The sequence below is a fragment of the Biomphalaria glabrata genome, chromosome 12, assembly GCF_947242115.1.
Source record: "Biomphalaria glabrata chromosome 12, xgBioGlab47.1, whole genome shotgun sequence".
Lineage (NCBI taxonomy): Eukaryota > Metazoa > Mollusca > Gastropoda > Planorbidae > Biomphalaria > Biomphalaria glabrata.
Window position 1 is genome coordinate 15,018,562 of NC_074722.1, and position 23,583 is coordinate 15,042,144.

Consider the following 23,583-nt stretch of genomic DNA (forward strand, 5'->3'; position numbering starts at 1 on the left):
TTTTTCTAGATTTAGTTATACTTTAATGCTTTTAGATATATGCCTAACTCTCAATTTAGACCTAGAACTCAATAAAAAGTCTTACGACTAGAATATATTATACGTGTCTATTTCATCTAACACTTAAATATTAATTTTTTATATGACTACATTATTGCTTACTTTTATTTATTTATGAAGTTAAGCTTTTGTTGTTTTTTATTTGTGTCTATTTTTTTTTACCCAGGTTACGTCCCTTTGTTAGACACCACCTATGCTCAATGAGAGTTTTGCGAGTGGTGTGTGTGTGAATTTACGGAGGTTAGATTCATAGATGTCTCGTATCGCTTTATAGACAACTCCTACAAAGATAACAAATTATCAAGTCATGAAATTACTAATTATGTAAATCCTTATGAGCAAAACTCAAATAAAATTATCTATCGCAATTTTTTTTTTTTAGAATTTGTATTTTATAGTACTCATAATACTTTAGTGGCTTTTATGTATTGAGGAACAATTTACACAATGTTAAAAAATTTGTTTAAATAAATATTTAAAGCAACCTGCGTAGGAAAATTGCAATATTGTAATGGTCAGTGTTTGTCTCATGTTTCAAAATGAAAGATGTGTGTCTGTGCGTGTCGCCTTGTGTGAGACGTCTGACCAGCAAGAAACTTTAACGAGATTGTATCATTCAAAGTTTCTTTTTGTCTAAATATTTGTCTCAATACGTCCAACGACTAATTTCTATTTGACTGGCCTATATAATTTGTTCTTAGCTACAGCCTCAACGACCTTGTTCCATTATTTACTTGTGTTCACTGTAGCGGAAGGAATATAAACTCTATTCCATATCGCATACAACAGAATTTATGTTTTTAATTAAATATTGCTCTACACAAGTTCTTTTTTGTTTGCTATCAGCATATTTGCAATATAACGCACTGTGTTTCTTCATACTTCTATTATCAATAACTAATCGTATGATTATACAGTGAAATCAAATGTATCACATTTATAGAAATTGAAATGAATGAATACATTGTGTTTAATAACAAATATGTCTTCAAGTATGTGTTTGTTTTATTTTATTTACATATGTAAGCTTAACATTATAATCAAATACACGATTAGAGAATCCATAAGAAATAAGCCGCATTAAACATCAGCGAAGGTACGATAAAACAAGGTTACAAAGACAGAAAGAACATCGGAATAAAATTTGTCAAAGACAAATGACAGATAAGAATGGAAAAAGAAGGTAGTGCCCCAACGGTCCAGCTGATCAAAGGATAGGTGCAAGTGAATGCAAAGTTAGATGTGAACCTGGCCTATCTAGTTCCTCTTTCAGACCTTGTGGTCTATAGGGCAGATGATGTAAAGTTCATCTGTTTTTGTGGTTTGACCGTTATAATTGTTCAAGTTAAAATGAAATAAATTTAAATTTGACTACAGATTTGGATCTAGGTCTATATCAAACATCGGTTAGAAGTCAATTTTTTTGTTTATTTTCAATTTGTTTTACATGTTTTGAATGCTCCTTCAAATAAGGGCTAGGATTAGGGTTAGGGTTATATTTCTGGATTTCTCCATTTTATAAAAATCTCCAATCAGTCATAAGAACATGAACTACTAGCGCGCTAATCTGGACAGTATGTTTCTAAAAGTTACTAATACACTTCATCGTTTTAAGCTTACAAACTCTTCAAACGATTTTCCTAAAATTTGACTAACAATATGTCCTTTATTTGAAGGCCTCATAAGAAGGGAAACCCTCTATTAGTTTTTTATTGTCTGTCTGTCGTTGCGTCTGTCACGTTGATTTAAAAAGAAACTATTACGAATATCGAAAATCAGATTTTAAGATATTTTGCAGCTTGCAAAGTTCCAGAGCAGCGGCTACTTTTTATCTTCTGCAGGTGAGCTAATTTATTTTATAAATAAAATATGTAAGGCATTTTTTTAATAAAACACACCTCTCATTTTACCTGCCTTGGTGGACCACTACGGGGGGGGGGGGGATGCTCGTGAGTTACGCATTCAAATTGAAAAGATGCCAAACATCTGTTGGGGGGGGGGACATAAGATTCTTAATCAGTTGTGCTGGCTACATGATCTTGTCGTACACCGTAACCACTAAAGAGAAATCTCAGTCTCATATTTGGACATAGAACAAGAAAAGTAAAAGTTGTTTTTTTTATAACCCACATTATGAGCTACGAATAAAACATTGAATCATCCCCCTTTGTAATATAAGGAAATAAAATCTTCCAGTTGTGCTACTTTTGAAGGGCCCTTGGGGAGTTACGCGTTTACCTCCCTAGCATACTGCTGGATACATTAAGGCCAGCGTCGTACTGGGCTAAGACTTGCACGCAGCGTCCACAAAAGTCTCCATAAAATTTGACGTTTGGAGCTCCTCTACCACTGTGTACTATTCATGTTGTTCTCATGTATTATGTATACCTTGTATCTCAGCATTCTTGTTTATATATGTGTGTGTGTGTGTGTGTGTTTTGTTTATGTTGTCTTCAAGCGCTGTCTCATTTATTTCGAAAGACACTAACCTTGTTCAACAAATATTTGCATGTTTTAGTTGGGTGTGTCTATGGTTGAAATGGAGGTTATATTTAGTAGTCCATGTTTAGAAGAAATCTTCAACAAGATGTGTACGTAATCTGTGCATATGATTACCAGACACATTTATCTATCTATCTATCTATTGTCCATAAATGTATCTATCTATCTATCTATCTATCTATCTATCTATCTATCTATCTATCTATCTATCTATTTATCTATCTATCTATCTATCTATCTATCTATCTATTGTCTATCTATGTACCTATCTATCTATCTGACAACAATAACTATTGTTCTTAAAATAAAAACCCGTTTGAACACATATGCAAAACATAGCGTCATAAATCTAAAGCAAGCACTCAAAGGTGTTATAATAAATGAAAAACTGTCAAGGAATCCACATATTGATCAAACTGTAAAAAAATCAAACAAAGCATTAGGGTTTATTAAAAGAAATTTCTAGAAATCAAATAAGAACATAAAACTAAATGTTATTTAACCTTGGTTAGGCCAATAATAGAATATGTATAAGAAACTGGAACAGACACAAAAGAGAGCAGTGAGATTCATAACAAACGAATATTTACATTTGACTAGAGTAACACCTTTAGTAAAATCACTAAATTTAGAAAGCCTTCAGAACAGAAGACTCAAAAGTAAACTAGCAATTATACATAAAACACTGAACTATAATCTTCAAATACAAAAACAAAATTTAATAAAATACTCTGGAAGACACAAGGATAAAGGCACATTCCTCGTTCCATATGCTAGGACAAATTTGTACAAATACTCCTTCTTCCCTAGTGCTATTAGAGCATGGAATGGGTTGCCTGAGCTAGCCAGGAAAACCAGTGACTTGGCAGAATTTAAGTCATTGGTAAATATGCATGACTGATTGCATGACGCGTAGGACGTAATCATCTCCTTTTGATGAAGTAACGTCTGTATTATATAAGATAAGATAAGTTAATTAAGATTGTTTATAAAACACACATACAGTGACTTCAACCATCAAAGGGTCTTGTCTTTAGTTCCAGTAGTCCTTTCCTACCCTAACTTTAATACCGACCACCGACATACTTCCCAGAGTCGCCCCAGGTCCTTAATGCAGTTCGCTGAAAGCCCAAAGGTCAGCTCTAAACAATGTTGTTATTTAAATTATAGCATTATTGAATACGAAATGGTTTTACATTCAATAGATATAGAGATTCGATAACTTTCAAAATCGTAAGTTTCCAATGGTAATGGCACATCGATACTCGAAGTACTCTCTGCATGAGATTCTAAACCTATTTACTGCCATGTGTGGTTCTAAACAGGGCCGGCCTTAGACCACTGCAACATATGCGGCCTCAGTGGGCCCCGCACTTTCATAGGCCCCGCCCTAATTCTAGGTGTACATTATTAAATTAAACTATTATAACTTAACATAGTTGCTGCGGCTTCCTGATTTTCCAGGAATTCATGGAAATCTGAAACTATTAAAATCTATTGAAAACTCATAAAAATCTCCTGAAAAATAGACAAAATAGGCATATTTTACCAAATATCGCCTAAATCCCGGTAGAAAATTTAGCTTATCCGTCGAATAATGAAAGATCCACTGCATCCCCAAACTACTTTGAATATTTTAACAATACCCGTAACTGTGACATCTGGTGAAAGAAGCTTTTCGCGCCTCAAACTAATCAAGAATTACTTGAGGTCAACAGTTCACGAAGATTTAGCAATTTGGCAATTCTTGCTATGGAGTGTGATCTATGTAGGGACCTGAAAGTTCATGATACACTGTATGACTTCCGTACACGCAGAACTCGTAAAGTAAATTGGATCGTGATTTTGTACTTAGTAAAGAATGAATAAAAGGGAAAGAATTTATTTTCCAATACAAAATCTTAATTTGTTCATATTATCCTTATTTCTACCCAGACTGGGCTCCGCGCAATCCGTTTCGCATAGGGTCCCGCAATAGTTAGGGCCGGCCCAGGTTCTAAACCTGTTTACTGCTATGAGTGATTCTGCGACGACGCAGGTCAGTGTTGAGGGCTACTGTAACGATTGGCCCCGCTCATCAGGACCAATATTTCAGCTTGGTCAATATGCTGTCATCACAACGTCCTCGTGATCTTGTCCAGCCGCTTCACAAACACTCATCTTAGTCATGCACACATACACACACATGCAAACTTGTCTACTGGAGGAATGGCCTTGATCTTGACACCACCAAACGTAAAGGCTACATAGGTCAAAAGAATTAAAAAAAAAACACATTTTGACCTAGGAAAAACAAAACATTTGTTTAAAGTTTAGATGTTCTAAGCAATCGAGTTGTTATCTGCTTCACTCGACGTGTAAGACAGAGATTAGTGGCGGTAAGCCTGATCTGACGTATTTGCTTTAGGTAACTCCTGTGTGGCTCAACACTCTAGCATTAGCTCCCCTGTGACTGAACTCTTTAATGACAAAAAGGATTTAAAGTTCAAAGGTTGCTTTCTGTGACGTACTTGGTAGCTGGATATGGTCAAAACTTTGATCTTTTGTTGATACAGCCTTGTGATTAAACATGGATTCCATCTGGCACTTCCTTTATTGTCATGACTTTTAATATAAAAAAAAAAAACTAGTTTGTTCCCCTTTAAAACCCTGCTATCTATAGGCCAGGTGATGTTAAGGTCATCTGTTTTGTTTTGCCAACGGTTAACGAGCAGGGTGTCAAGTGGCTAGCACAACGACCAACCGCCTTTAACTTTCTTCAACTAATGTCAGGTACCCATTAGAGTTGGGTGGACTCGGAGGCGCCCTAAAAATCTCGATATTCAAAATCGCAGTCTTTACCGAGATTCGAACCCAGGACCCCAGGCTAAAAAGACAAGCGCTTAACCATTTAGCCCCGCTATTAATATAGACATTGCAAAAAGGAAAAGCAAGCCAAACGAAAGACGGCTGGTTCCTTTGCCACCAATGTAAACGGCACCTTTACCTTCATTAGATGTGGACGGCGGGAATGTCTCTCTAGAATAGGGCTCTACACTCTACAGTCTACACTCTACACTCTACAGTCTACACTCTACAGTCTACACTCTACAGTCTACACTTTACAGTCTACACTCTACACTCTACAGTCTACACTCTACAGTCTACACTCTACAGTCTACACTCTACAGTCTACAGTCTATACTCTACAGTCTACACTCTACAGTCTACACTCTACAGTCTACACTCTACACTCTACAGTCTACACTCTACAGTCTACACTCTACAGTCTACACTCTACAGTCTACACTCTAAAGTCTACACTCTACAGTCTACACTCTACACTCTACACTCTACACTCTACACTCTACAGTCTACACTCTACAGTCTACACTCTACAGTCTACACTCTACAGTCTACAGTCTACACTCTACAGTCTACACTATACAGTCTACACTCTAAAGTCTACACTCTACAGTCTACACTCTACACTCTACAGTCTACAGTCTACAGTCTACACTCTACAGTCTACAGTCTACACTCTACAGTCTACACTCTACAGTCTACACTCTACAGTCTACAGTCTACACTCTACAGTCTACACTCTACAGTCTACACTATACAGTCTACACTCTAAAGTCTACACTCTACAGTCTACACTCTACACTCTACAGTCTACAGTCTACAGTCTACACTCTACAGTCTACAGTCTACACTCTACAGTCTACACTCTACAGTCTACACTCTACAGTCTACACTATACAGTCTACACTCTACAGTCTACACTATACAGTCTACACTCTACACTCTACACTCTACAGTCTACACTCTACACTCTACACTCTACACTCTACACTCTACAGTCTACACTCTACAGTCTACAGTCTACACTCTACAGTCTACACTCTACAGTCTACACTATACAGTCTACACTCTAAAGTCTACACTCTACAGTCTACACTCTACAGTCTACACTCTACAGTCTACAGTCTACACTCTACAGTCTACACTCTACAGTCTACACTCTACACTCTACAGTCTACACTCTACAGTCTACACTCTACAGTCTACACTCTACAGTCTACAGTCTACAGTCTACAGTCTACAGTCTACACTCTACAGTCTACACTCTACAGTCTACACTCTACACTCTACAGTCTACACTCTACAGTCTACAGTCTACACTCTACAGTCTACACTCTACACTCTACACTCTACAGTCTACAGTCTACACTCTACAGTCTACACTCTACAGTCTACACTCTACAGTCTACACTCTACACTCTACAGTCTACACTCTACACTCTACACTCTACACTCTACAGTCTACACTCTACAGTCTACACTCTACACTCTACACTCTACAGTCTACAGTCTACACTCTACAATCTACACTCTACAGTCTACACTCTACAGTCTACAGTCTACACTCTACACTCTACAGTCTACACTCTACAGTCTACACTCTACAGTCTACACTCTACACTCTACAGTCTACACTCTACAGTCTACACTCTACAGTCTACACTCTACAGTCTACACTCTACAGTCTACACTCTACAGTCTACACTCTACAGTCTACACTCTACAGTCTACACTCTACAGTCTACACTCTACAGTCTACACTCTAAAGTCTACACTCTAAAGTCTACACTCTACAGTCTACACTCTACAGTCTACACTCTACAGTCTACACTCTAAAGTTTACACTCTACAGTCTACACTCTAAAGTCTACACTCTACAGTCTACACTCTACACTCTACACTCTACAGTCTACACTCTACACTCTACACTCTACACTCTACAGTCTACACTCTACAGTCTACACTCTACAGTCTACACTCTACAGTCTACACTCTACAGTCTACAGTCTACACTCTACAGTCTACACTCTACACTCTACACTCTACAGTCTACACTCTACAGTCTACACTCTACACTCTACACTCTACAGTCTACACTCTACAGTCTACACTCTACAGTCTACACTTTACAGTCTACACTCTACACTCTACACTCTACAGTCTACACTCTACAGTCTACACTCTACAGTCTACACTCTACACTCTACACTCTACACTCTACAGTCTACACTCTACAGTCTACAGTCTACAGTCTACACTCTACAGTCTACACTCTACACTCTACACTCTACAGTCTACACTCTACAGTCTACACTCTACAGTCTACAGTCTACAGTCTACACTCTACAGTCTACACTCTACAGTCTACACTTTACACTCTACACTCTACAGTCTACAGTCTACAGTCTACACACTACAGTCTACACTCTACAGTCTACACTCTACAGTCTACAGTCTACAGTCTACACTCTACAGTCTACAGTCTACACTCTACAGTCTACACTCTACAGTCTACACTCTACACTCTACAGTCTACAGTCTACACTCTACAGTCTACACTCTACAGTCTACACTCTACAGTCTACTTTTAAGTCTACACTCTACAGTCTACACTCTACAGTCTACACTCTACAGTCTACACTCTACACTCTACAGTCTACATTCTACAGTCTACACTCTAAAGTCTACACTCTACAGTCTACACTCTACACTCTACACTCTACAGTCTACACTCTAAAGTCTACACTCTACACTCTACAGTCTACACTCTACACTCTACAGTCTACACTCTACAGTCTACACTCTAAAGTCTACACTCTACAGTCTACACTCTACAGTCTACACTCTACACTCTACAGTCTACACTCTACACTCTACAGTCTACACTCTACAGTCTACACTCTACAGTCTACACTCTACACTCTACAGTCTACACTCTACACTCTACAGTCTACACTCTACACTCTACAGTCTACACTCTACACTCTACAGTCTACACTCTACACTCTACAGTCTACACTCTACAGTCTACACTCTACAGTCTACACTCTAAAGTCTACACTCTACAGTCTACACTCTACAGTCTACACTCTACAGTCTACACTCTAAAGTCTACACTCTACAGTCTACACTCTACAGTCTACACTCTACAGTCTACACTCTACAGTCTACACTCTACACTCTACACTCTACAGTCTACACTCTACACTCTACACTCTACAGTCTACACTCAACAGTCTACACTCTACAGTCTACACTCTACAGTCTACACTCTACAGTCTACAGTCTACACTCTACAGTCTACACTCTACAGTCTACACTCTACACTCTACACTCTACAGTCTACAGTCTAGACTCTACAGTCTACACTCTACAGTCTACACCCTACAGTCTACACTCTACAGTCTACACTCTACAGTCTACACTCTACAGTCTACACTCTACACTCTACAGTCTACACTCTACACTCTACAGTCTACACTCTACACTCTACACTCTACACTCTACACTCTACACTCTACAGTCTACACTCTACAGTCTACACTCTACACTCTACAGTCTACACTCTACACTCTACAGTCTACACTCTACACTCTACAGTCTACAGTCTACAGTCTACACTCTACACTCTACACTCTACACTCTACAGTCTACACTCTACAGTCTACAGTCTACACTCTACACTCTACAGTCTACACTCTACACTCTACAGTCTACAGTCTACACTCTACACTCTACACTCTACAGTCTACAGTCTACACTCTACACTCTACAGTCTACACTCTACACTCTACAGTCTACACTCTACACTCTACAGTCTACACTCTACACTCTACAGTCTACAGTCTACACTCTACACTCTACACTCTACACTCTACACTCTACACTCTACACTCTACAGTCTACAGTCTACACTCTACACTCTACAGTCTACACTCTAAAGTCTACACTCTACACTCTACACTCTACACTCTACAGTCTACACTCTACAGTCTACACTCTACACTCTACACTCTACAGTCTACACTCTACAGTCTAAACTCTACAGTCTACACTCTACAGTCTACACTCTACAGTCTACACTCTACAGTCTACACTCTACAGTCTACACTCTACAGTCTACAGTCTACACTCTACAGTCTACACTCTACAGTCTACACTCTACAGTCTACAGTCTACACTCTACAGTCTACACTCTACAGTCTACACTCTACACTCTACAGTCTACACTCTACAGTCTACACTCTACACTCTACAGTCTACACTCTACAGTCTACACTCTACAGTCTACACTCTACACTCTACAGTCTACAGTCTACAGTCTACAGTCTACACTCTACAGTCTACACTCTACAGTCTACACTCTACAGTCTACACTATACAGTCTACACTCTACACTCTAAAGTCTACACTCTACACTCTAAAGTCTACACTCTAAAGTCTACACTCTACAGTCTACACTCTACAGTCTACACTCTACAGTCTACACTCTAAAGTCTACACTATACAGTCTACACTCTACAGTCTACACTCTACAGTCTACACTCTACAGTCTACACTCTACAGTCTACACTCTACAGTCTACACTCTAAAGTCTACACTCTACAATCTACACTCTACAGTCTACACTCTACAGTCTACACTCTAAAGTCTACACTCTACAGTCTACACTCTACAGTCTACACTCTACAGTCTACACTCTAAAGTCTACACTCTACAGTCTACACTCTACAGTCTACACTCTAAAGTCTACACTCTAAAGTCTACACTCTACAGTCTACACTCTACAGTCTACACTCTACAGTCTACACTCTAAAGTCTACACTCTACAGTCTACACTCTAAAGTCTACACTCTACAGTCTACACTCTACACTCTACACTCTACAGTCTACACTCTACACTCTACACTCTACACTCTACAGTCTACACTCTACAGTCTACACTCTACAGTCTACACTCTACAGTCTACACTCTACAGTCTACAGTCTACACTCTACAGTCTACACTCTACACTCTACACTCTACAGTCTACACTCTACAGTCTACACTCTACACTCTACACTCTACAGTCTACACTCTACAGTCTACACTCTACAGTCTACACTTTACAGTCTACACTCTACACTCTACACTCTACAGTCTACACTCTACAGTCTACACTCTACAGTCTACACTCTACACTCTACACTCTACAGTCTACACTCTACAGTCTACACTCTACAGTCTACAGTCTACAGTCTACACTCTACAGTCTACACTCTACACTCTACAGTCTACACTCTACAGTCTACACTCTACAGTCTACAGTCTACAGTCTACACTCTACAGTCTACACTCTACAGTCTACACTTTACACTCTACACTCTACAGTCTACAGTCTACAGTCTACACTCTACAGTCTACACTCTACAGTCTACACTCTACAGTCTACAGTCTACACTCTACACTCTACAGTCTACAGTCTACACTCTACAGTCTACACTCTACAGTCTACACTCTACAGTCTACACTCTACAGTCTACACTCTAAAGTCTACACTCTACAGTCTACACTCTACAGTCTACACTCTACACTCTACAGTCTACATTCTACAGTCTACACTCTAAAGTCTACACTCTACAGTCTACACTCTACACTCTACACTCTACAGTCTACACTCTAAAGTCTACACTCTACACTCTACAGTCTACACTCTACACTCTACAGTCTACACTCTACAGTCTACACTCTAAAGTCTACACTCTACAGTCTACACTCTACAGTCTACACTCTACACTCTACAGTCTACACTCTACACTCTACAGTCTACACTCTACAGTCTACACTCTACAGTCTACACTCTACACTCTACAGTCTACACTCTACACTCTACAGTCTACACTCTACACTCTACAGTCTACACTCTACACTCTACAGTCTACACTCTACACTCTACAGTCTACACTCTACAGTCTACACTCTACAGTCTTCACTCTAAAGTCTACACTCTACAGTCTACACTCTACAGTCTACACTCTACAGTCTACACTCTAAAGTCTACACTCTACAGTCTACACTCTACAGTCTACACTCTACAGTCTACACTCTACAGTCTACACTCTACAGTCTACACTCTACACTCTACACTCTACAGTCTACACTCTACACTCTACACTCTACAGTCTACACTCAACAGTCTACACTCTACAGTCTACACTCTACAGTCTACACTCTACAGTCTACAGTCTACACTCTACAGTCTACACTCTACAGTCTACACTCTACACTCTACACTCTACACTCTACAGTCTACAGTCTACACTCTACAGTCTACACTCTACAGTCTACACTCTACAGTCTACACTCTACAGTCTACACTCTACAGTCTACACTCTACAGTCTACACTCTACACTCTACAGTCTACACTCTACACTCTACAGTCTACACTCTACACTCTACACTCTACACTCTACACTCTACACTCTACAGTCTACACTCTACACTCTACACTCTACACTCTACAGTCTACACTCTACACTCTACACTCTACAGTCTACAGTCTACAGTCTACAGTCTACAGTCTACACTCTACACTCTACACTCTACACTCTACACTCTACAGTCTACAGTCTACAGTCTACAGTCTACACTCTACACTCTACAGTCTACACTCTACAGTCTACAGTCTACACTCTACACTCTACACTCTACAGTCTACACTCTACAGTCTACACTCTACACTCTACAGTCTACACTCTACACTCTACAGTCTACACTCTACACTCTACAGTCTACACTCTACACTCTACAGTCTACAGTCTACACTCTACACTCTACACTCTACACTCTACACTCTACACTCTACACTCTACAGTCTACAGTCTACACTCTACACTCTACAGTCTACACTCTAAAGTCTACACTCTACACTCTACACTCTACACTCTACAGTCTACACTCTACAGTCTACACTCTACACTCTACACTCTACAGTCTACACTCTACAGTCTAAACTCTACAGTCTACACTCTACAGTCTACACTCTACAGTCTACACTCTACAGTCTACACTCTACAGTCTACACTCTACAGTCTACAGTCTACACTCTACAGTCTACACTCTACAGTCTACAGTCTACACTCTACAGTCTACACTCTACAGTCTACACTCTACACTCTACAGTCTACACTCTACAGTCTACAGTCTACACTCTACACTCTACAGTCTACACTCTACAGTCTACACTCTACAGTCTACACTCTACAGTCTACACTCTACAGTCTACACTCTACAGTCTACACTCTACAGTCTACAGTCTACAGTCTACAGTCTACACTCTACAGTCTACACTCTACAGTCTACACTCTACAGTCTACACTATACAGTCTACACTCTACACTCTACAGTCTACACTCTACACTCTACAGTCTACACTCTACAGTCTACAGTCTACACTCTACACTCTACACTCTACACTCTACAGTCTACAGCTCTACAGTCTACACTCTACAGCTCTACACTCTACAGTCTACACTCTACACTCTACAGTCTACACTCTACAGCTCTACACTCTACAGTCTACACTCTACAGCTCTACACTCTACAGTCTACACTCTACACTCTACACTCTACAGTCTACAGCTCTACAGTCTACACTCTATAGTCTACAGTCTACACTCTACACTCTACACTCTACACTCTACAGTCTACAGTCTACACTCTACAGTCTACAGTCTACAGTCTACAGTCTACACTCTACAGTCTACACTCTACACTCTACACTCTACACTCTACAGTCTACAGTCTACACTCTACAGTCTACAGTCTACAGTCTACAGTCTACACTCTACAGTCTACACTCTACAGTCTACACTCTACAGTCTACACTCTACAGTCTACACTCTACAGTCTACAGTCTACAGTCTACACTCTACAGTCTACAGTCTACAGTCTACAGTCTACAGTCTACAGTCTACACTCTACAGTCTACAGTCTACAGTCTACACTCTACACTCTACAGTCTACACTCTACAGTCTACACTCTACAGTCTACACTCTACACTCTACACTCTACACTCTACAGTCTACAGTCTACAGTCTACACTCTACACTCTACACTCTACACTCTACAGTCTACACTCTACAGTCTACAGTCTACAGTCTACACTCTACACTCTACACTCTACACTCTACAGTCTACACTCTACACTCTACACTCTACAGTCTACACTCTACAGTCTACACTCTACACTCTACAGTCTACAGTCTACAGTCTACAGTCTACAGTCTACAGTCTACAGTCTACACTCTACACTCTACAGTCTACAGTCTACAGTCTACACTCTACAGTCTACAGTCTACACTCTACAGTCTACAGTCTACAGTCTACAGTCTACAGTCTACACTCTACACTCTACAGTCTACACTCTACACTCTACAGTCTACACTCTACAGTCTACAGTCTACACTCTACAGTCTACACTCTACAGTCTACAGTCTACACTCTACACTCTACAGTCTACACTCTACACTCTACAGTCTACACTCTACAGTCTACACTCTACAGTCTACACTCTACAGTCTACAGTCTACACTCTACACTCTACAGTCTACAGTCTACACTCTACAGTCTACAGTCTACACTCTACAGTCTACAGTCTACAGTCTACAGTCTACACTCTACAGTCTACAGTCTACACTCTACAGTCTACACTCTACAGTCTACAGTCTACACTCTACACTGTACACTCTACAGTCTACACTCTACACTCTACACTCTACAGTCTACACTCTACACTCTACAGTCTACACTCTACACTCTACAGTCTACACTCTACACTCTACACTCTACAGTCTACACTCTACAGTCTACAGTCTACACTCTACACTCTACAGTCTACACTCTACAGTCTACAGTCTACACTCTACAGTCTACACTCTACAGTCTACACTCTACAGTCTACAGTCTACACTCTACACTCTACAGTCTACACTCTACACTCTACACTCTACAGTCTACACTCTACACTCTACAGTCTACACTCTACACTCTACACTCTACACTCTACACTCTACACTCTACAGTCTACACTCTACAGTCTACACTCTACACTCTACAGTCTACACTCTACACTCTACACTCTACAGTCTACACTCTACACTCTACACTCTACACTCTACACTCTACAGTCTACAGTCTACAGTCTACAGTCTACAGTCTACACTCTACACTCTACAGTCTACACTCTACACTCTACACTCTACACTCTACAGTCTACACTCTACAGTCTACACTCTACAGTCTACAGTCTACAGTCTACAGTCTACACTCTACACTCTACACTCTACAGTCTACACTCTACACTCTACACTCTACAGTCTACACTCTACACTCTACACTCTACAGTCTACAGTCTACAGTCTACAGTCTACACTCTACACTCTACACTCTACACTCTACAGTCTACACTCTACACTCTACACTCTACACTCTACACTCTACACTCTACACTCTACACTCTACACTCTACAGTCTACAGTCTACAGTCTACAGTCTACACTCTACACTCTACAGTCTACACTCTACACTCTACAGTCTACACTCTACACTCTACAGTCTACACTCTACAGTCTACACTCTACACTCTACAGTCTACACTCTACAGTCTACACTCTACACTCTACACTCTACAGTCTACACTCTACAGTCTACACTCTACAGTCTACACTCTACACTCTACACTCTACAGTCTACACTCTACACTCTACAGTCTACACTCTACAGTCTACAGTCTACAGTCTACACTCTACACTCTACAGTCTACACTCTACAGTCTACACTCTACACTCTACACTCTACAGTCTACACTCTACACTCTACAGTCTACAGTCTACAGTCTACAGTCTACAGTCTACACTCTACACTCTACAGTCTACACTCTACACTCTACACTCTACACTCTACAGTCTACACTCTACAGTCTACACTCTACACTCTACACTCTACAGTCTACACTCTACACTCTACACTCTACACTCTACAGTCTACACTCTACACTCTACAGTCTACACTCTACACTCTACACTCTACACTCTACAGTCTACACTCTACAGTCTACACTCTACACTCTACACTCTACAGTCTACACTCTACACTCTACAGTCTACACTCTACAGTCTACAGTCTACACTCTACACTCTACACTCTACAGTCTACACTCTACAGTCTACACTCTACACTCTACACTCTACACTCTACACTCTACACTCTACACTCTACAGTCTACACTCTACACTCTACACTCTACACTCTACAGTCTACACTCTACACTCTACAGTCTACACTCTACACTCTACACTCTACACTCTACACTCTACACTCTACAGTCTACACTCTACAGTCTACACTCTACACTCTACACTCTACAGTCTACACTCTACACTCTACAGTCTACACTCTACACTCTACAGTCTACACTCTACAGTCTACAGTCTACACTCTACACTCTACAGTCTACAGTCTACACTCTACACTCTACAGTCTACACTCTACACTCTACAGTCTACACTCTACAGTCTACACTCTACACTCTACACTCTACAGTCTACACTCTACACTCTACAGTCTACACTCTACACTCTACACTCTACACTCTACAGTCTACACTCTACACTCTACAGTCTACACTCTACACTCTACACTCTACACTCTACACTCTACACTCTACAGTCTACAGTCTACAGTCTACACTCTACACTCTACACTCTACACTCTACAGTCTACACTCTACACTCTACAGTCTACACTCTACACTCTACACTCTACACTCTACACTCTACAGTCTACAGTCTACACTCTACAGTCTACACTCTACAGTCCTTGAGAGAGTGCTCTATGAGATGTCGTTCACCAAAAGAGGCCAAAACACACACACACACACAGACACACGTAAGCACGCACACAATCAATGAGGACATTGAAAACAAAAATAAAGTATATATTTAAAATATGTTTTCGTAAATTATCTTAAAGAAAGAACCGCAAAATCACTGCCACATCACATTACTATAGGAGTAAGCTCCTTTTTCTATTTAAAACAAAATTAATTACATCTAAGTTTTAAAATAACTAGTTTTTCTTTCATTGATTAATGTATTATCATCGATTATTAATAGCGGGTGCGGTGGCTGAGCGGTAAAGCGCTTGGCTTCTGAACTAGGATCATGGCGAATCCTGGTGAAGAATGTGATTTTTATTTCGGGATACTCGGACACCTCTACATAGGTTGTTGCGCAAATGTTTAATTAGGTCTATTGATTCGTTAAAAATTGTTCTTGTTTGCAAAGAAATATTTTAGTGTACTGCGGTAAGCCTAGTGACGTAAGCTGTGATTTTCCCGTTCACGTCATGGAAAATTTTCATTCATAAAACATTCTAGCCAAAATTAATTTTTCGATAATGAGACATTTTCAAACCGATATAACGGTCGACCTCGAGTTTTCCCGATGTGGCCAATGTGTTGAGAATATTTGTCTCACTAATATGCACATTCCTTGAAATTTTAAAGAAAATCGTTAGAGCCGGACAAGGAAACGAGAAGACTGGCACTATGAGAGAAGAAATACCACACTTGAACATCGCACTCTATCCGAAGGAAATGAAGAAATGAATAGTGAATAGTAAAAAAGAAAAATGAAAGGCTCTCCTTCGAAATACAAGAAAGACACTCCTATTATAAACTATCCAGATACGACCAATTCTAAATTTTCACGTCAGAATCGTACACAACATAATGAGATAACATGTGTTCCGGAAGCAGATTTTCCCTTTTGGAGTGTCGCCAGAATGCCGACCATGTCTTTAAAATTGCATTCTTCATCAAGAGGCCCGAACAAGACACCGGCCACAAAGCCCAACCATGAAATTTCTTTTACAACTTCACCGCTGGTAAAATCAATGATTTGCCTATAGTAGGAGGCTTTCAGTATATTACTATAAGTTAAGAGATATTTTAAAGCTCTCACTAATCATCATCTTCTAAACATTAGGTCAAAGAGAGATTTGGTGAGTGTATTCTAGGCTTTATCTTTAAGTGTTCGAAAGTTTTTCAAACCTCTATCTTTTTATCTGGTTGGCATCAGGCGTCATCTCAAATGATCCTCCAACATAATTGGTTTCATAGCGTTTATAAAAAAAAAGGGCACATAGGCACTCGCTTGTTTGACAAGGAAGGCATGGTGTTCAATTTCAAATACTCAATGCTGTACAGACTACATTTTTTCTTGTTAAAAGTTACAACTAGACAAAATTACACTATTTAATTAGAGTTTTCATTCACTCTGCAGGATAGAAATATAAAGGATTTCATAAGGTACAAATCATAAATGAGATCACTTCGTAGATCACTTCTGGAGGTACTGTAATAAACGAATGATATTTGGGACAATATTTAGCAAACTTTCTTTTATCTCAAAACAAGTTATCTAAATACGCATATGAAGCTGAATGGGTTGGTAAAATGTAATATTTGTGTAAATCATGTCCACCGACGAGAAGCCTCTATAATACTGTTATGACTTTGCCATGCGCACCACCATCCAGGCTAGTGCAGAGATGCGCACTTCTAGTAACCAAACTAGAACAGGATGTTGACATGAAGGACTAACGATTTCCGCCCAAGTAGAGAGCCAATATGGAGAGATTGTGCCTAAGAAAGATGATGTTTTATGAACTTGTGATGTCTTGTAAATAAAGATATATGTGCCTCGTTGAGTTGCCTCCCTTAAGTTATTACAATACATTTTCATAGTGTTCAACTTCAAAATGATTATTTTGTCGAGGGCAATGACGCAAGCAAAGACATCTTATCTTATCATATGAAATACAGACGTTACTTTAAAAAAAAAGTCTTCCTAGGCCAATCTAGTCATGCATGTTAGCCAATGACTTAAATCCTTCCAAGTCATTGGTTTTCCTGGCTGACTCAGGCAACCCATATCATGCTCTAGTAGCACTAGGAAAGAAGGAAAATTCGTAAAAATTTGCCCTAGCATAAAAACATTATTATGAACTAAGAAGAAATATTAATAATAATAACAACACCAAAAGAAAGAACCAAAAAAAAAATGCTTTAATTTAAATTATTATTTTAACAGCAATAAATACATATTCAAATTACACAGTTAAAAAAGATATCAAACGCATGATTCGTATAATAATGTTTCTTACTACGATTCTGTAGACTCTATCAGATTCTTTTCTCTATAGGATGTTTTGGGTCTTGGTCCAAAACGCTTCCCATTCTATTCATTCAATACCTTTTTTTTTTTGTTATTCTATTCTCTACAGTCCTTAGTCACACATCATTAGCAGATATAGAACAATTAGAAATTAAATATAAAAAAATAGGCATATGATATGTTATAAGACAAGAGTATACAGATATATTGATCACACTTTACAACTGACGATATAAAACAATTTTTAGTAAATCAATATATTTTTCCTGCTTGTTTGGTTTATTAATATATTTTTTTTGCTATATAAAAATATATTATTTATTCATGTACATTCTTCATTGTCTGATACATTGCCCTAAGTCAGCTGATATATATCTATATACATTTGAGTAATTGATACAGTTTGTTATTGGGGTAATGTGCATCCCAAGAGTTACGATAAAATATGTATAGGATATTAACGTGTGTTTATAAATAGGCTCACAGAACATCATGTACAAAGCCCAGCCCAGGCACCACGAACCCCTGGGCAAGTTAGGGTTGACTTGGACGAAAGACTTTACTGCCCTCGCAAGAATTAGAAAATCTCCCCTGGCCCCAACTTGGAGGGGCCCCTAAATGAGTGTTTTTACATTAAATATTGATTATTACGCAAAATGCATCGGGACCAAAAATTATGGCAAATTCTTAGCTACGACACTGCAGCCCTCGAGATTGATATTTTATTTTCCTTTTGCCATCTCTGGATATAAAGTGAAATGATTACAGATGATGTGAACCTTTTTTGTGTGTAAAGTTTTCTTTTCTTTGCTTAGTGCCCTCTGATACAATCAGGTTTGTGTGAACTTCTGCTGGTATCTGGGACAAGGCTTCCGTGCTGCCTTTAGGCGCTCAGAAAACGCAAATCAGTTCGAGTGTGGATCAGAACTTGAGCCCCCGTACTCGGTAGTCAGGCGGCTTACGCTACTCAACAAAAGTTTATATGAACCATTTTAGGTGTGTGTGTAAAGGTTTCTTTTCATGCAATAGTTTGCAAAGTGCGTTCTGATCCAAACATATTTTGTGAACGTGTTGGGGAATCTGGGAGAACATTTCCGGGATTTAAACTCAAGTCCTCTTACTCGGTATTTAAGTTTTTTATGCCACACAAATAAAGTCTATTTGAGCCGTTTCTGTGTGAAAGTAAAGATTTACAGTTCATAAGAACCATTTGTGTGTGAAAGGTAAAGATTTGCAGCTCATGAGAACCAATTCTATATAAACTGAAGTGTAAAGTTTATCCCAAAACATTTTAATGTATGTTTACATTCATTTGAACCGCGTAATCTAAAAACTATGAATGATAACGGAGTGTCACTGTCTGACCAGGTAGTTGCTATTGGCGCCCATATATTTGTGACTTGCCTGGTTTCGGACAGAATATTGTAAAGTTGAACAAACTCTACAAAATAAAATAGAACACACTGACATTAAGTTATTCGCATACTCCAATATTACAATGTATATAGGTACATGGGATACGCTAGCCATGGCTGTTCCGAAATAAACAAATAAAATATGTACTACAGAGATTTGACCCAAAAAGTTCATGAAATATAAGATAGACAACTCAATGTCAGCACAATAAACAGAGCTGTGGAAAGAGTAAGAACAAGAACTCCTCACCACACTACATTACAATGTATTGCAATTAATATAATACAACAAAAATTCAGGACATGAATTAACGTAGCTGTGTTGGCAGGTATTTAGTTCTAAACTCTAAGAGCTCGAGTTGAAGCCTGGACTAAGTCGGAATCTATTTCTCGCTGGGTTTAAAGTCGCATCAGAGACCAAACATTATATTTAACAACGTGTTGGAGAAAGCAGGCTACACTAAGGCTCGTTAGCAATTTAAATTATAAATAACAACCTCTCATCATCTTCAAAGTTATCATACAAGAAACAAAAAAGCTGGTCCTCTCCTCTACTTAAACACTTAAGGAACTGGAACTGAAAATCATAGACCTCCCTTGGGGGGGGGGGGGGGGGCGAGGTGGTTCAGTGATAAAGCTCATGGCTTATGAACTGAGTGCTCCTAGGTTTGAATCTTGGTGAAGAATGGGATTTTAAACTTCTGGATTTCTAGAGAGCAACTGAATTTACAAAACTCTAATGGGGACCTGACATTTTATGGGTCAAAGTAATAGGCGTCTGGACGTTGTGCTGGCCACATGACATCCTGGTTAACAGTTGGAGACAGAAACTGATGACCACATCATCCGCCCCCACTGATCGCAAGGTATGAATTTTACTTATAGGCTACACAATTATTGAATGTCAACTTAACCTCATAGACTTAAACTTAATACAATAAATTGTTTACTAGATTTGCTGAAAGTAGAGTCCAACATTCAATACTAATATCAATAGTAAGGATGTAACAGTCAAAGAAATATGGGACTCGAACCACAGCAAATGGATTTCTTCTCAATATTTATTTGCTTTAAATTGGTTTGATTTCTCCTTGTCCTAAGGCTCTTTGCCTGAGTATATGCCATACACACAATATGTACACACCCACAACCTGTTGAATCATGACACACACACAAACATTTTTTTGTACTAAACTCTGTTTAGGTATGTGTGGCATTGTGTACGAACCAAAACAATAAGGAAGATTGAAGTCTACCACCAAGACCCAGCTGTGACCTACATATTTTATCTCAATATATTAGATAAAGCCATTGTCTGTCGAGGTCGATTACAGTATTTTTCAGTAAGCACTTGGTCTTTGGCGGTAGTTTTCTTCAGGATATCAAATGCGTGTCTCTTTTGTAATTAATATATGTATATAAATGTTTTCACAGTATAAGAATCGCAATCTCAGATTTCCATTTACAACAGGCACAATTTCAGAATTTGAGCTAACATCACTTTATATTCTCAGAAATCTAAATCACAATCTACAGTTGCAATCTTGTCGCAATTGTAACAATTCCCTACAAGAATGTTTATATATATTACATTTAGAATTGAACAATATACACAAATAAGAATCTTTAGCCCGCAATAATGCTAAGTAGATCAGTGCAATTTAGCGAGCCACAATTAATGGACATCTTGGCTTTTTTTAATCGTTCCTTTCTTATGTTTGTGGCATGCTTTTTTTTAATTTACTTTTTGGTAGAGTTAACGCGGCCAAATCGAGGGGCATTGGATTTGTCATTGGCTTGATGGGATGGGCGGGCTGCAGCGTAAGGATCGTTTCGCCAAATGTCAGCTGGCCTTCCGCTGCTCGAGAGAAACTCCTGTCGGGGGTAATCTTCAGAGGCGTTTCGCTTCAAACGTGCTTTGTGATTCACGGGTTCCGCCTTGTTGAACTTGCTGCCGTTGATGTTGTTGTTGTTGAATACAACGTCGTCGTCGTAGTCGGGAGGAAGCTCGACCTCTGGGGGCAATGGATTACTAGATGATTTGGATGTGCTCCTCTTTGCCGGCATGGCGTAGATATCCTCCGAAGAGCTATTTGGGAAATAGTGGGTCGGCTTCTCTTCCCGGAAGACGTTGTCTTGAGGCCTTGCCACGTCATTGAGATAAGAGTTGATGGAGGACTGCTTCACCAGCTTGTCCTTTGGAACTTCAGAGCGATAGAGGCGGGGGCTGGTCGGTGGGCTTTTCTTCTTTGGCGGGTAAACGAAATCCTTGGCTGAGACCGGGGGTGATACTGGAGAGATGCTGCCTGAATGCTGGCTATTTTTGGAATTCAGATCGAGTTTCATGTGGTTTGTGTTCAGGGATGAGGCTTTCTTGTCTTTAAGCGATCGCCTTTCTTCTCTGGGTGAAATTCCTGGGGATGTGGATGAAGACGTTGTCCTATGTACGTTTTCTTTTTTCTCTGTTGAATCGCTCCCTGGCGACGCAGTGTCCACTCCGCTTTCCATGGAGCCCAACCTCGCGCTGTTTTCATCCTCTTCAGTAATCGCGTTTTGTCCCACAATGTGGACATTAAGACACCTGCGCTCTTTGACCTTGTCCAGCTTTCCATGAGCACGGCTTATGGTGTCGTAGTCTTTGGGAGGCAGGAGCAGAGGGGCGTCTCCCAGCTGCAGCCGAAATTTCAGCTCTTCGGCGACGTTATCAAAAGGCAACACGTCTTTGAGACTTTGGAGATCAGGGTCGATGTCGCTTCTAAAACTGGGCGGCTCGTCGTCGCTGAAAGCGCTTGAGGAGGACCCTACTGCTGAGTCATCGGCGTTGAGGTCGATGCTTGGGGAATGGATTCTGTTGTCGTCCACCTCTCCCTTGTTGATTAGGTCCGCTTCAACCTCCAGAACGTGATTGTAGTTAGCCTCCACGATGCCCGACAGCTGCTGTGCGAAAGTGGTTGCCGTGGCCGCCTCGTCGAAGCGATAAACGTGCACGTGGACAAACTTCTGGGTGCGGGGCATGTAACCCAAGTAAATACAGGCTACAACGTCGTCTAGGCGCCCATCTGAGTGACGCCCTTGCTTGACGTAGGTTATGTCCCTTGCCGGGATGGTCGGAAACTTAATCTTTTTGATTCCTTTCTTCTTGCCATCATCTACTTCCTGTGTTATTTTTAGATCGCTCTTGCTGACCTGAAAAGGGAGACAAGAATAGAAAAGAGGTTATATTCATGTAGAAAAGTAAACTACATGTGTTATTGCAGTTAATATACACACACGCACGCACGCGCGCACGCACGCACGCACGCACGCACGCACGCACGCACGCACGCACGCACGCACGCACGCACGCACGCACACACGCACACACGCACACACACACACACACACACACACACACACACACACACACACACACACACACACACACACATACACACATACACACATACATACATACATACATACATACATACATACATACATACATACATACATACATACATACATACATACATACATACATACATACATACATACATACATAC

General features: G+C 39.7%; 2 protein-coding genes across 8 annotated transcripts in view; one reads left to right on the forward strand and one right to left on the reverse strand.

Annotated features, from left to right (window-relative positions):
* Window positions 1-23,583, forward strand: part of LOC106062241 (F-box only protein 39-like) — an 83,944-nt gene that overhangs the window by 57,555 nt on the left and 2,806 nt on the right. For 4 of the 6 annotated variants that reach the window (XM_056006414.1, XM_056006418.1, XM_056006416.1 and 1 more), the window contains one exon: window positions 227-1,003. The exons of 1 other annotated variant lie outside the window; for it this stretch is intronic. In XM_056006414.1, the coding sequence (XP_055862389.1) occupies window positions 227-264 (38 nt within the window). In that variant the 3' untranslated portion in view covers window positions 265-1,003. Of the gene's footprint in view, window positions 1-226; window positions 1,005-23,583 lie in introns of those variants that run through there. One more of the 6 variants, XM_056006417.1, reaches the window with a different exon arrangement.
* The window catches only part of LOC106060123 (uncharacterized), a 48,672-nt gene continuing 43,591 nt past the window's right edge, over window positions 18,503-23,583 (reverse strand). For both annotated transcript variants that reach the window (XM_056006412.1, XM_056006413.1), the window contains exon 3: window positions 18,503-23,227. In XM_056006412.1, coding sequence (XP_055862387.1) covers window positions 21,782-23,227 — 1,446 coding nt within the window. In that variant the 3' untranslated portion in view covers window positions 18,503-21,781. The remainder of the gene's footprint in view (window positions 23,228-23,583) is intronic.